Source organism: Theropithecus gelada, chromosome 2 (assembly GCF_003255815.1).
Source record: "Theropithecus gelada isolate Dixy chromosome 2, Tgel_1.0, whole genome shotgun sequence".
Lineage (NCBI taxonomy): Eukaryota > Metazoa > Chordata > Mammalia > Primates > Cercopithecidae > Theropithecus > Theropithecus gelada.
In genome coordinates this window covers 93,126,528-93,141,937 of record NC_037669.1, presented here as the reverse complement: position 1 = coordinate 93,141,937, position 15,410 = coordinate 93,126,528, and the positions used below count along the sequence as shown (strand labels likewise).

The 15,410-nt window shown below is 44.8% G+C and overlaps 1 protein-coding gene across 3 annotated transcripts in view; it reads right to left on the bottom strand.

Annotated features, from left to right (window-relative positions):
* Nucleotides 1–13,167, bottom strand: part of SETD2 (SET domain containing 2) — a 150,587-nt gene extending 137,420 nt beyond the window's left edge. The window contains exon 1 of one of the 3 annotated variants that reach the window (XR_003118090.1): nucleotides 12,956–13,073. Coding sequence is in view for 1 of the 3 variants with exons in the window: in XM_025375621.1 (XP_025231406.1) it covers nucleotides 12,956–13,026 (71 nt within the window). In the remaining 2 variants the exon portion in view is untranslated. Of the gene's footprint in view, nucleotides 1–12,955 lie in introns of all 3 variants that reach the window. The other 2 variants (XM_025375621.1, XM_025375622.1) reach the window with 2 other exon arrangements.
* Between the last annotated feature and the right edge of the window lie 2,243 nt (nucleotides 13,168–15,410).

Below are 15,410 nucleotides of genomic sequence, written 5' to 3'. Positions count from 1 at the left end.
CACAGATTCTAACTTCTGCTCCCAATTTCATATCCTGACACCATCACGATCTTCTCTAGTAAGAGTATGCTGCGCACAGTGGCTCCTGTCTGTAATCGTAGCATTTGGGGAGGCCAAGGCGGGTGGATCACCTGAGATCAGGAGTTCGAGACCAGCCTGGCCAACATAGTGAAACTCCATCTCTACTAAAATACAAAAATTAGCCAGGCGTGGTGGCAGCCGCCTGTAATTCCAGCTACTCGGGAGGCTGAGGCAGGAGAATTGCTTGAACCCAGGAGACGGAGGTTGCAGAGAGCCAAGATCGCACCACTGCACTCCAGCCTGGGAGACAGAGCAAGACTCTGTCTCAAAAAACTAAAAAAAAAAAAAAAAAAAAAAAGTTTCAGGCGGATCACGAGGTCAGGAGATCGACACCATCCTGGCTAACACTGTGAAACCCCATCTCTACTAAGAAATACAGAAAACTAGCCGGGCGAGGTGGCAGGCTCCTGTAGTCCCAGCTACTCGGGAGGCTGAGGCAGGAGAATGGCGTAAACCCGGGAGGCGGAGCTTGCAGTGGGCTGAGATCCGGCCACTGCACTCCAGCCTGAGCAACAGAGCGAGACTCCGCCTCAAAAAAAAAAAGAAAAGAAAATAGGTAGTCAAAGAAAGAAGAGCACCAAATATTTCTTGGGAATCTCATTATCTCCCTAATTTGTATGAGCAATACTATAATTGGGGGAACACTCTTTTTATATTCAATTACTACTGTTTCAATGTGTTCAAGGTGTTTGTATCAGCTAGTAACACCACTTCCTTACGCAAACTGCTAGGTTAATCTGCCAAAAAGTATACTATACTTTTCATAATTGTGACAACTGGTTTCCTGAATAATTGTACGACAACTAAAGTTGTTTTGTTTTTGTTCTTTAATAGAAATGGTAAGCTTAAGCTTGAAAATATACCTCTTATGGTTACCTTAAGGCAAACCTGAAGAGATTTTCACTGATTTCTAAAATGTTGTATTGTACCTCAAAGAAATTTGCCTTTACTATAGATAATTCTTTTTTTTTTTTTTTTTTTTTTTGAGACAGAGTCTCGCTCTGTCACCCAGGCTGGAGTGCAGTGGCCGGATCTCAGCTCACTGCAAGCTCCGCCTCCTGGGTTCACGCCATTCTCCCGCCTCAGCCTCCCGAGTAGCTGGGACCACAGGCGCCCGCCACCTCGCCCGGCTAATTTTTTTGTATTTTTTAGTATAGACGGGGTTTCACCGTGTTAGCCAGCATGGTCTCGATCTCCTGACCTCGTGATCCGCCCATCTCGGCCTCCCAAAGTGCTGGGATTACAGGCTTGAGCCACCGCGCCCGGCCTATAGATAATTCTTAACTACATTTTCAGCACAGAAGCAGTACCATAAAATGTGTAGCTGATGTTTTAGAGTTGATATTCCAATGAAGTATTGATAAATTAATGGAAGAGTTGTATTTTTAACCAGGCAATTTTTAACCAGTCGTATTTTTAACCAGGTCTGTGTGTGCTAAAGGCCAGCATAAATGGATTTCTATAGAAAGAGTTTTTACAGTCATTTGATATAATTTATGAAAAACAGTATTTGCTCCACTTTACATTCACACAAAATTCATAAAAAATTTAAACCTTAAATTTTTTAAAATTAAACCAAGCATCTTCTGCTTCCTCAAATAGAGTATGTAATTAATAACTATTCATCATGAGGCGAAATATCAGACAAAAAGGCTCAAAACACAAGTTAGTCCACAGATTCACAAAGAGCCTAACCATGAAGCAAATACTGTTGATTACTATAGAGTCCTCCCCAAAGAGAGGGTCCAACCACACTTGGCAGGGAAGTGGGCCACAGGAAGAACTACAATTGGAAACCACCACTTGCTCTAGGTTCTTGCAAGCCCAGAGCAGTGCTCCCAGTAAGCAGACCTCCCAGAAGCCTGCCAACACAATTGCAGTCTTATCAACACCCACATCATCCCAAGGATATTTTCACTTGCAAGATGTTAGCATTTGACAGAAAAAGCATTCTAAAATAAAAAGCAACTATGGGAATTCAGACCAATCTTAAACCTCCATTGAAATGACAATATGTTTGCTCAGCTGGAAAAGAGACTAAAGTAACCATTAGCTTGACCAAAAACACAAAAAACAGGCATGGGAGCTCATGCCTGTAATCTCAGCACTTTGGAAAGCTGAGGCAGGAGGATCACTTGAGACCAACAGTTCAAGACCAGCCTGGGCAGTGAAGTGAGAGCCAGTGAAGTGAGTATCTAATTTTTAAAATTAAAAAATTAAAAAACAAAAAGACTACCAAATTAAACAAAGTAAATTTACACAAATTCCAAAGCTAAGAGACTCAAATACACCATTTTATTACACAATTTTTATTAACCAAAAATTACACAATTAACCAAAAATTATACAAGGTAATTGCCTCTCATTTGAATGAGTAGACTTTCAAATACTGTATAAGTCCAACTATGGAAAACAACAACAACAAACGTATCAAATTTTGTCTTAGCTCTGTTGGCCAGCCTCAAACCAACCATTTTCAAGAAACTCCCCACTTAAGGCCAGGCACGGGGTGCCCAGCACTGTAATTCCAGGGCTTTGGGAGGCCAAAGTGGGAGGATTCCTTGAGGCCAGGAGTTTGAGACCAGCTTGGGCAACATAGTGAGACCCCTATCTCTACAAAAAAAATTTAAAAATTAGCTAAGTGTGGTGGTACATGCCTGTTGTCCCAGCTACTTGGGAGGCTGAGGCAGGAGGATTGCTTGAGCCCAAGAGTTCAAGGCTACACTGAGCTGTGATCATACCACTGTACTCCAGCCTAGGTGACAAGGGAGGCCCTGATCCAAAAAAGAAAAAAGAAAAAAAAAAGAGATCCCACTTAAATGCCTTCAGTTTTCTTTTTAAAAGAAACAAGTAACTAATCAAAATAAGGCAGGAATAAAAATGATCTGTTCAATCCATCAGTACCATATACAAATAGAAATAAGTGGCCGGGCGCGGTGGCTCAAGCCTGTAATCCCAGCACTTTGGGAGGCCGAGACGGGCAGATCACGAGGTCAGGAGATCGAGACCATCCTGGCTAACCCGGTGAAACCCTGTCTCTACTAAAAAATACAAAAAAAACTAGCTGGGCGAGGTGGCGGGCGCTTGTAGTCCCAGCTACTCGGGAGGCTGAGGTAGGAGAATAGCGTAAACCCAGGAGGCGGAGCTTGCAGTGAGCTGAGATCCCGGCCACTGCACTCCAGCCTGGGCGACAGAGCGAGACTCCGCCTCAAAAAAAAAAAAAAACAAATAGAAATAAGTATGAGATTTGTTTAAAAACTCTAAACAAAATCCCCCAAACACCATCATAACCAGAAAAACTCACGCTGTGGAGAAATACATTTGGAAAGAGACACCTTCCACATAGCTCAATATGTCCTAACATAATAACCAGACATCTTAAGAAAATCAAGCAACTTAGCATGGTACATCCACACTACAGAATATTGTTCAACTGTTTAAAAAGGTAAGCACATCTTGGCCAGGTGCGGTGGCTCACACCTGTTATCCCAGACCAAGGAGGGCGGATCACGAGGTCAAAAGATTGAGACCATCCTGGCCAACATGGTGAAACCCTGTCTCTACTAAAAATATAAAAATTAGCTGGGCATGGTGGTGCACACCTGTAGTCCCAGCTACTCAGGAGGCTGAGGCAGGAGAATCGCTTGAACCAGGGAGGCAAAGGTTGCAGTGGGCTGAGACTGCACCACTGCACTCCAGCCTGGGCGACAGAGCGAGACTCTGTCTCAAAAAAAAGAAAGAATGATAGATAAGCACATCTTATATGTAAATGGAAACAAATACAGAATGTAGGAAAAAGGCAGAAAAATACATACAGAAATATGACTCCACTTTTGTAAAAAAATAAAAACCAAACAAAAGGAAAAGATCTCAAAAAATACATTAAGTTCTTGGATGTGGTATTTGGAGATGTGGAGCAGAGAAGAATGCTCAGGGAGGATTTTTATTTTTCTTCTATAAACATCTGTATTGTCTGACTCTTTTGCAATAAGTATTTATTGTTGTGGTAATTAAAAAACAAAACATTTTAAAACATACTATCAGACTCTGTTATTGTTTTTAAAATATCACATTCATGGTTAGTACACAGTAATAGTAAAGTACTTCCAAACTTAAATTTAAAGTTATCCTCAGAGATTGAAAAAGACTGAGACATGACAATTAAATGCAATGTGTAATACTAGATTGAAAAAAGAACACAACTTTGGGACAACTGGCAAAATGTATAAATTATGTATCAGGTAATAGCAGGGTTACAAATGTTAAAATGTCTGAATTTGATTATTGTATATTAAGAGAATGCTTGTTCTTAGGTAATACTATGAGATATTTAGGAAAGAAAGATCATGATGCCTGCAATTTACTCTCAAGATGTTCTGCCAAAAGTAAATAAAACTTTTTTTTTAATATAGAAAGGTAATACAAACGTGGCAAAATTCCAATTACTGGTTAATCTAGTTTAAAAGTACATTATGGGAATTCACTGTGCTATTCTTACAACTTTCCTGAAAGTTTAAAATTTTTTCAAAATAAAAAGTCTTTTTTGCCAGGCGCAGTGGCTCACACCTGTAATCCCAGCACTTTGGGAGATTGAGGTGGGTGGATCACTGGAGGTCAGGAAACCAGCCTGGGCAGCATGACAAACCCCATCTCTAGAAAAAATACAAAAATTAGCCGGGTGTGGTAGTGTGCGCCTGTAGTCCTAGCTACTCAGGACACTGAGGTGGGAGGATCGCTTGAGCCTCAGAGGCAGAGGTCACAGAGAGCCAAGATTGTGCCACTGCACTCCAGCCTGGGTGACAGAGTGAGACCCTGTCTCTCACACACACACACTGTTTTTTTTTCTGTCAGAAAAACATTCTAACCTGATTTCAGTGACTTAGGTGTATGTAAATGGCTTAGTTTCCAATATAAACTATCTCTCAGGGTTTTACAATAATAGTTCTTAGTGTATTACAAAATCAAGTACTCTACGGTTCTCTTGGAAGAATTAACAGAAATGAAGCTAGTCAACTTTTTTAAGAAACTGAGCAAAGAACGATTAGCAAATTGAGCAGCCTCTTAATCAGGATAGGTTCAGAGAGGCTCCAGCAGAGCCACGTAGTAGATTTATGGACAGAAAAGCTTTTGATTCTCAAACCCAGGCTGGCCATCCTGCCTCCCTCCAAAACCTGACAATGCTCATAGAACAACAATGAATATTAGGGTTGAGAAAATTTATTACAAATGTCTATTACAGAATAAATTGTAATGTATTAAAAAAAATTTTTTTAATGAATAAATTAAATCAATGAGTCACTACAGTGAAAAAGGGCTGAGAAGATCTGGAAACACCAAAGTCCTGCTAAGGAAACTAGGAAAGTATGACTGATAGATAATCTTGTATGTATAAAATATGGCTTGGCAACTGGAGACAATTCTTAGGAAAACACAATTGTATCAACAGTTGCTTGATACTTTTCTAAAGACATAATGTGTCAATAAAAGGAGAATGGTATGCCTAAAATGTAGCAAAAGCAAATAGCAAAAAGGGACATGAATATTAAACAGGTACACCCTAGCCTAAGCACTAGGATAGTTCAACAGGCTCTCCATACTTACCAGCAAACCCTCCAAGGGCTATATTGGCCTCCTGTGTACCGCAGCAGCTCAAAGAAGGTAACCTGGCCTGTAGGACCATACTTCCATCACTACAAACCTATCTCTCTCATCAGAAAAATTGATTCAACTGGCTATAAAGCTACTAAGGGTCCAGATCATATATGAAATCTGGTAACCACATGATACTTTCTCTCAGTTGGCTTCCTAAGGTACCTCTATCCTCTCCATTCTAACATGAATTATAAGAATTTGACTTGCTGGGCACGGTGGCTCACACCTGTAATTCCAGCACTTTGGGAGGCTGAGGTCAGGAGTTTGAGACCAGCCTGGGCAACACAGCAAAACCCTGCCTCTACAAAAAATAAAAAATTAGCCAGGGCCAAGTGCAGTGGCTCACGACTATAATCCCAGCACTTTTGGGAAGCCGAAGCAGGCAGATCACTTGAGCTCAGGAGTTTCAGACCAGCCTGGGAAACATGGTGAAACCCCCTCTCTACAAACAAAATAAGCTGGGCATGGTGGTATGTGCCCATAGTCCCTGCTACTCAGAAGGCTGAAGTGAGAAAATCACCTGAGCCTGGGAAGTTGAAGCTGCAGTGAGCCATCATCGTGCCACTGCAGTCCAGCCTGGGCAAAAGCAAAACCCTGTCTCAAAATAAAAAAATTAGCCAGGAGTGGTGGTGTGCATTTGCAGTCCTAGATATGTGGGAGAATCACTTGAGCCCAGGGGTTCAGTTACAGTGAGCTACAATCTTGTCACTGCACTCTAACCTGGACAACAGAACAAGTCCCTAAAAAAATAAAAAATTAATAGAGAATCTGAGTATCCTTACTGCTTTATATATCATTTGAACATGCTGAAATATTCTTTCCCAGTTAAACTTTCTTTTGACCAAATTCGCCATACTTTCGTATCATGGTGCCTTGTAAGTACCGTTCTTTCTAGCCGACTCATTCCATTCAATACTAACAATAAAAGAACTGGCCGGGGACGTGGTGGCTCATGCCTGTAATCCCAGCACTTTGGGAGGCCGAGGCGGGTGGATCACCTTAAGTCAGGAGTTCGAGACCAGCCTGACCCATATGGAGAAACTCCGTGTCTACTAAAAATACAAAATTAGACACACATGGTAGCACATGCCTGTAATCCCAGCTACTCGGGAGGCTGAGGCAAGAGAACTGCTTGAATCCAGGAGGCAGAGGTTGTGGTGAGCCCAGATTGTGCCATTGCACCCCAGCCTGAGCAACAATAGCAAAACTCCGTCTCAAATTAAAAAAAAAAAAGAAAGAAAGAAAGAAACAAACACTGTCCTAATTCTTAAATTCTCATAAAACCCTCTGCAGATGATACTACCATGATCCCCACTTTATAGATAAGGAGTAATTAAGAAACTTGCCTAGGTTCACAGAGCAATTAAGTAAAAGAGATGAGATTCTAAACCAGGAGTTCTGTCTCCAGAGCCCAGGGATTTAACTTTTTTTGTGCCCTGTACCATTTAGGAAATCTAATGAAGCTTGTGGATTCCTTCTCAGTCTAATATTTTTTAATGCATAAGATAAAGTACATATGATTGCAAAGGAAGCCAATTACATTGAGGGAAAAAAACCAATGTGTCATATTGTTTAGTATGTGCTTCTCAATCTAGTGGATTTTGACATAATGATAAACATATTTCAAGATTCTACAAAAACCACAATACAGTTTGCCTTTGAATAACATGGGCTGGAACTGCGTAGGTCCACTTATACACAGATTTTTTTCAATAAAAGTTACACACCTTGTGCCTGCCTCCAGTTCTACCTCCTCCACCTCTGTCACCCAAGACAGCAAGACTAAAACCACCTCCTCTTCTTCCTCCTCAGCCTAGTCAATGTGAAGACTACAAGGATGAAGACCTTTATGATGATCCACTTCCACTTAACGAATAATATATTTTTACTTCCTTATGATTTTCTTAACAACATTTTTTCTCTACCTTACTTTCTTGTAAGAATACAGTATATAATACACACAACATACAATAAAATATGTGTTAGTAGACTATGTTCTCGGTAAAGTCAACAGAATCCTAGTAGCAGTTAAATTTTGAGGCAGACAAAAGTTATATGCACATTTTTTACTGTGTTGCAGATTGGGATTGGTACCTCTAACTCCTGTGTTGATCAAGAATCGACTGCATATTTTATTATAAAAATATCTGACTTATACACAAATCACAATTAATACTACTGTAGTTTGTTACTCACATTAGTAATTGAAAGAAATGCTAACTTCTAGTCAGAGGTTACTGAAGAGGTAATTTTCCCAAGTTCATAGATGCCATCCATGTTAAAACCCTAAACTCCACACTAAACAGTCCTCTCTTAACACAGGCATTTAAAAAACCAATCAATCCAAGTGTGGTGGTACACATCTATAGTCCCAGCTACTCAGGAGGCTGAAGTGGGAGAACTGCTTGAGCCCAGGAGCTGAAGACCAGCCCAGGGAAAATAGTAAGATTCCATCTTTAAAAAAACAAAAATAAAAAGACCAATCTTTGGCCCTTCTCTCTATCTACCAAGAATTCCCTGGTAATCTCATCCAGCTTCATGACTTGAATACTACCTAAACTGGTGACAACAAAATTTATCTCCATTTCAGACCTTTCCCCTGAACTTCAGACTTGGTTATCAACTCAATTCAAACATCTAACAGGCAATCTCAAACTTACCATGCCTAAAATTGAACTCCTCCTAATCTAGTCCTCAAACTTGCTTCTTTTAGTCATCACTGTCTTTGTTGACAGCAACTTTCTAACTGCTGAGACCAGAAACCCTGGAATCATCCTTGGTTCCTCTCTCACATATCACACCAACAAATCATATTAGTTCCATCTTCAAAATATATCCAGTATCCATCCATTTCTCACTACTCTTATGTTACCATCTTGGTACCGGCATCTCTTTTCTGGATTACTAGCTTCCTTACTAGTCTCCAGGCTTACCACTGTTGTTCCCTTTGCAATTCAAATGATCCTATGAAATTGAAAGCAGACTATGTCACTCTTCTGTTCAAAACTCCTGGCAAAGTCCTTAGAATGGCTCTACAAGACTGTATAAAAGCTAAATCCTGGCCAAGAGCAGTAGCTCACACCTATAATCCCAGCCCTTTGGGAGGCCAAGGCAGGTGGATCACAAGGTCAGGAGTTCAAGACCAGCGTGGCCAAGAAAGTGAAACCCCACCTCTACTAAAAACACAAAAATTAGCCGGGTGCAGTGGCAGGCACCTATAATCCCAGCTACTCAGGAGTCTGAGGCAGAAGAATCACTTAAATCCAAGAGGCAGAGACTGCAGTGAGCCAAGATCATGCCACTGCACTCCAGCCTGGGAGACAGAGTGAGACTCCATTTCAAAAAAAAAAAAAAAAGCTAAACCCCATCTCACCCTAACCCAATTTACTATTACACTTTCTTGCTCATTCCATTCTAGCCATAATGGGCAAAACTCACAGGTCTGCCTCAACACCTTGAAACTCACTATTCCCTCTTATTGAAATGCCTTCACCCATTATTAACATGGCTACTTCTCCTTTAAATCTTTGCCTAAATATCACTCCCTCAAGGATACTCACCCAGTATACCTCACTTTAAATTGCAACCTCTTCCTCAACAATTCTGAATCCCCCTTACTCTTCCACTTTCCAAAGCACTTACCTTTGAACATTCTATATTATTCAATTTTATTTTATTTTTATTTTTTGAGATGGAACCTCCTTCTGTCCCCCAGGCTGGAGTGCAGTGGCACAGTCTCAGCTCACTGCAACCTCCACCTCCCAGGTTCAAACGATTCTCCTGCCTCAGCCTCCCAAGTAGCTGGAATTACAGGTGCCTGCCACCATACCTAATTTTTTTTTTTTTTAAATTTGTATTTTTAGTAGAGACAAGGTTTCACCATCTTGGCCAGGCTGGTCTCCAACTATTGACCTCAGGTGATCCACCCACCTCGGCCTCCAAAAGTGCTGGGACTACCGATGCAAGTCACTCCACTTGGCCAGAACATTCTGTATCATTTATTATCACCCCCATTAGGATATAAACTCCACAAGGGCAAAATTTTGTTTTGTACACCAATTACCCCTAGTGTGCCTACGTTTGGCATACAATAGACATGCATATGTTCAAAGAACTGCACCTCTATCACTATAAGGTACTTGCCTATTTCCCTCATTAAAAGAGTTCCTTAAAGACTAACTGGATCTACTTTGCTGTGTCCTCAACACCTGTCCCCGGGCCTGCCCCATAATGGACACCTACTGCACAGATACTCAAGTGATTACAGCCATTTTCACCTGAAACACAATGTCCTATATGCTGCTGAAAAAAAAAAAGTCATCTTGCAGCTGTGTCTGATTAAAAGCATGGGTACAAGACAAACCCAGAACATCAGATGCTGTTACTTCAGTCAAACTGAAATTACATTTTTGCCTCAGTTTCTTCATATGTCTAAGTACCATTTCAAACCATCCAAAGTCTAAAAAGGGCACTTGGCCATTCCTCCCCTGAGCCATGTTGCCCACCTAATCTTTTCATCCTCAACTTAAATCCTATCTTTTAACTTTTCCCTGATGACCCCAGCTAGAAGCACTTACATGTGCCACATTCTGCGCCAAGTGCCCTTCATGCATTATCTCATTCCATCCTCCCAAAAAGCCCTAGTAAGTTGTTAACCATTATGATACCCATATAAAAGATGAAAAAAACCCAAGTTCGGAGAGATGAAGTCATCTGTCCAAGGTTAAAATAGTGTTCAGATCCAGGTCTGACTCTGAAATCCAGGTTTTTAAAATCCTATACTGCCTTTCTCTCTCCTCTAGCATTATAAACACTAACTAGCTTACTATCTCAAGGGTTTGCTGTCACTTCACTTCTCTAGGCTTCATTTTTTTCATACGCCAAACAGGTGATATTGCTCAGGATACCTACCATGGTCCCCTCCAGTCTTTATAGTATTATGAAAAAAGGAAAAACACAACAAAACAACAACAAAAAAAACATGTTACAATTCTTTACTCCATACAGGTTAATACACAAGAAGAGGCCTGGCACAAAGGCTCATGCCTGCAGTCCCAGCACTTTGGGAGGCCAAGGCAGGAGGCTCACTTGCGGCCAGGGATTCAAAACCAGTCTGAGTAACGTAATTTTTTTTTTTTTTCAATTAGCCGGGTGCGGTGACACATGCCTATAGTCCCAACCCAGGAGGCTGAGGCAGGAGGACTGCTTATGCCCAGAGGTTTAAGGATGCAATGAGCTATGATGACACCACTGCACTCCAGCCTGGGTGACAGAGTGGGACCCTGCCTCTAAAAAAAAAAAAAAAAAAAAGGAAAAAATACACAAGAATTTAAAAACATATAATCACTGTTAGAAATCCAAAGCAGTGCATTTCTACTACATTAAAGCAATAAAAACTCCAAAACATGTAAAACCATAAAACATTCTTGATTCCTTCCCCACTCGTGTCTACCAAAGATGCACTTCTGAGTCAATTTTCCCACATATTATGAAAAATTTTTCCCCAAGAAGTGTAAGGATGTGATCCTTAAAGCTTCTGGACTTCACCAAACAACCTGGTAAAAGGAAGTAAAAGCAGGCACTTAGCCTATTCAAAGGTTAGCATTTTACTTTGTACAGAGCAAGTGCTAAATAAGCATTTATTGAATCGTGATACAAAATTTTTGAGGTTTTTTAAACTAAAAACCTATAACGTGAGCTTTGTAATTGGACTGATTGTGCAGTAAATCAAAACAATCTTACCTAACTGATCCTGCCAGTAGCAAAACAAAAAGACCAATCTAATTAAGGTAGTGTTAACCAACGGCCAAGAACCCATGAAAGGAAAAAGTCATGTTAACTTACTACTGCAAGTAAGAGTTGAGTTTTTGGAAAAGCAAAATAATGATTTATCTTGTTGTGCAGAAATGACCAACACCTCAACAGAATCCGTTGTGTTGCAATCAAAACTAAGAACTATCAATTAAGATCCAGACATTTCTGGACCAACGTGAGATGTGGCAAGGGATTCAAAAACGAGCCACAGCCAACCTAAGGTAAAATGTGTCAAAACAGCAAAGCTCTTGGAATCATCCTGGTCATAAAAGTTTGACAGTTTCATGTGAAACCCCTATCAACCGATAAGTTTAAAATGAATACTATATTCCTAGGTCTAACACCAGCAAATGGAGTTTCAAGAATGGCTTTTCAAAACAATGGTCTCGTGAGGGTTCAGGGAAAGAAGTGACTTCAGGTTTTCTGAGGTAGCAGATACAGCAGCAGATTCAGACCTCAAGAGAAATGTAAAGGTGTCCTAGACTGAAAAATTACTATTGGGCAAAACTGTGTTTCGGTTTTCCAGAACACTGTCTTCTTTAGAGAATCCTCAAACGATTCTTAGTTTTTAACCAAGTCTTCACAAGAAATAGAAAGTCATCCGTTTAGGGTAAGAGGTTCCTGTTACCAAGAAAATCGTGTCCGAAAGTGTGAAAATCTCACAATCTGCAAGAAAATGTATGCCCCTCAGGTGGCTTTCATTTTCAGGCGGAAAAACAAACCCGGTGTCACCTCAACAACGGGACCACACAAACCTCGCCATTACAAAACCCAAGTGCCAAAGGTGCAGAATGTGAAGCCGGAAGCACTGCGAGGCCAGGATCGAGTTCCCAGGAGGAAAAAATCAAACTCAGGAGTGCAGCGCGGGCCCCTCCACGGCCCGGGGGCCAGGCAACCCGCGCTAGGCCCTTCCGGTCCGAGCCACTGCCGTCGCGGGGAGGTCGGGCGACGGGTCGAGCTTCCACCCGAGCCCGGGGATTCGCGGCCTACCCTCACCGGCGCCCTCTTGCCGGGCCAGGCACCGGCAGCTCCTCCGACTATGCCCCTTGGCTAGCAGCGGGGCCCGGACGAACCGCGAGGAGCCCGCCAGGACTGCCGAGCCCCGGGCTGGCCGGGTCGGTGCGGACACGGGTAGTGACCGTGGCCGCCCCTCCCCCACCGGCCCGGCCCAACCGCCGCCGCGACGCGAGCAGCGGCGCCAACGCCGGGCCCAACCGCGGGCCTGCTGCGGCCCCAGCCAGGCAGCTCGAAGTGGCGGCGCGGGCCTGCTCCCGACACCGACCGCGCGAAGCCACCGCGGGCCCGTTACTCCTCGCGCCGGCCCGCGCCGCCACCCGTCAGGACGCACCGCCCTCGGTTGGGGCTGAGGCGGCCGACAGCAGCAGGGGGCCGCGGAGCTGATACTTACTCAGGGGTCGGGTGCTCCGGGTCGTAGAAATCCCCCATCTTCGGAGGCGGCTGCGGCTGCAGCTGCTTCATCGGGAGCGGCTGGAGGCGGCGACGAGAGCCCCCTCCCCGCGGCAGGGCGACGCGGGGGAGGGGAGGGGAGGAGGCCGCAGGTCCGACCGCGGCGGCGGCGGCGGCGGCGGCGGCAGGGGCGGCCCGCGTCGCTACCTCGCTCGTCGCTCCCTCCCTCCCTCCCTCGGACGCCCGCCAGCCGCTCTCTCCCTCTCACCCTCACACCGGGAGCGACGCACACCCCACCCGCCCCTCAGCTTCGCAGGCCCGGCCCCTTAAAGAGACACACACGGGCCCCCAATGCGCCGCCAGTCGGCGTGCCTGCAGCTGCTGGCTTGACCCCAGGCCGGGACGGGCGGAGCGAAACACTGCCTGGCGGGCCCAGGCCGACAGTGCCTGTGGCTCTCCGGAACAATAAACCCCCGGCTCCGGTGATGTGGGCCAGACCGGACCTAGAGAGGCGGCACCGCGACCCCTCACTCAACCCGCCTGGCGGCCGGGAGCAGCGTGACTCGGCCGGCTACCGTGTTACAGCTGGCGACTGACAAACAGCAGGCGACGTCGGGAGAACTCCCCGAGACGGCCGAGACATCAGCCTTCTTGCTCCACGGCCCTGTAGGACCTGCCCGCCGGGAGCCCCGGAGTCCGCGGCAGCGCCGAGGGCCCCTCCCCCAGGTCTCTGGGCTCTGAGGTAAAGCGGCCGCGGCTGCTCCCGGCCCCTCGTCCCACTCGCCCCTCTCTCTCCCCCTAGCCTCTTCATCTCGACCCCTTAGCAAGCATGGAAGCGCAGCGAGGCGGGTGATTGCTCGGAGGCCGAGCTTCCGGCAGCCTCCTCCGCCCTCCTGGCCGCTGTGCCCTCGGGGCTCCTACCTCCACCTCGGCGCGGCGTTCTGCCCCCACCCGAAGTCTCTAAGGCGGCAGCTCGGGTCTCTTGTTTGGTTCTTGGGGCCTTAGAGGCAGTGTCATGAAAAAGGTGTATTAATCACTTTCCTCCAGAAATGATAAGATGAGATTAAGTAGAATAACTTGAAAGAGTTACGAGTTGTTATTTTTGGAAGGAGGGATAGGAACGCGTAAATCCAATAGCTAAACTTTCTAGACGCTGAAGAGTTTTTTTGTGATAGATCATTTTGACATTGGGGGTTCATAGGGTTAGCTTTTTTTGTGGTGGTGTTGCTGTTGTTTTTCCACTAGAATTTTGAATCGGATTTTACCAGCAATTGGTTAAGGAAAGGAAAGGATGTCTCTTCCAGTTAAGAAACAGTGGTTAAAAACTGAAATGTGGGCCAGGCGCGGTGGTTCACGCCTGTAATCCCAGCACTTTGGGAGGCTGAGGCGGGCGGATCACCTGAGGTCAGGAGTTCGAGACCAGACTGGCCAACATGGCGAAACCCCATTTGTACTAAAAATACAAAAATTAGCTGGGCGTAGTGGCGCACGCCTGTAATCCCAGCTACTCGGGAGGCTGAGATAGGAGACTCGCTTGAACCCAGGAGGCGGAAGTTGCAGTGAGCCGAGATTGTGCCACTGTACTCCAGCCTGGCGACAGAGCAAGACTCCATCTCAAAAAAAGTAAGTGAGGCCGGGCGCGGTGGCTCAAGCCTGTAATCCCAGCACTTTGGGAGGCCGAGACGGGTGGATCACGAGGTCAGGAGATCGAGACCATCCTGGCTAACACAGTGAAACCCCGTCTCTACTAAAAAACACAAAAATCTAGCCGGGCGAGGTGGCGGGCGCCTGTAGTCCCAGCTACTCGGGAGGCTGAGGCAGGAGAATGGCGTGAACCCGGGAGGCGGAGCTTGCAGTGAGCTGAGATCCGGCCACTGCACTCCAGCCTGGGCCACAGAGCGAGACTCCGCCTCAAAAAAAAAAAAAAAAAAAAAAAGTAAGTGAGTGAAAATAAAAAATAAATTAGCTGGGCGTGGTGGCGCGCCTGTAATCCTAGCTACTCGGGAGGCTGAGGCAGAAGAATCGCTTGAACCCGGGAGGCGGAGGTTGTAGTGAGCCCAGATCACGCCACTGCACTCTAGCCTGGGCGATATAGCGAGACTCCATCTCAGAAAAAGAAAACAACAACAAAAATCTTAAATGTGATATGAGAGAATAAACATCCTTCAGTGGCTAACTTTTTAAAATAGCCTTTGTATGTATGTAGGCTAGTGTCTTTTTTTTTTTTTTTTTTTTTTTGAGACGGAGTCTCGCTCTGTCGCCCAGGCTGGAGTGCAGTGGCCGGATCTCAGCTCACTGCAAGCTCCGCCTCCCGGGTTCACGCCATTCTCCGGCCTCAGCCTCCCGAGTAGCTGGGACTACAGGCGCCCGCCACCTCGCCCGGCTAGTTTTTTGTATTTCTTTTTTTTTTTTTTTTTTTGAGACGGAGTCTCGCTCTGTCACCCTCTCCTGACCTC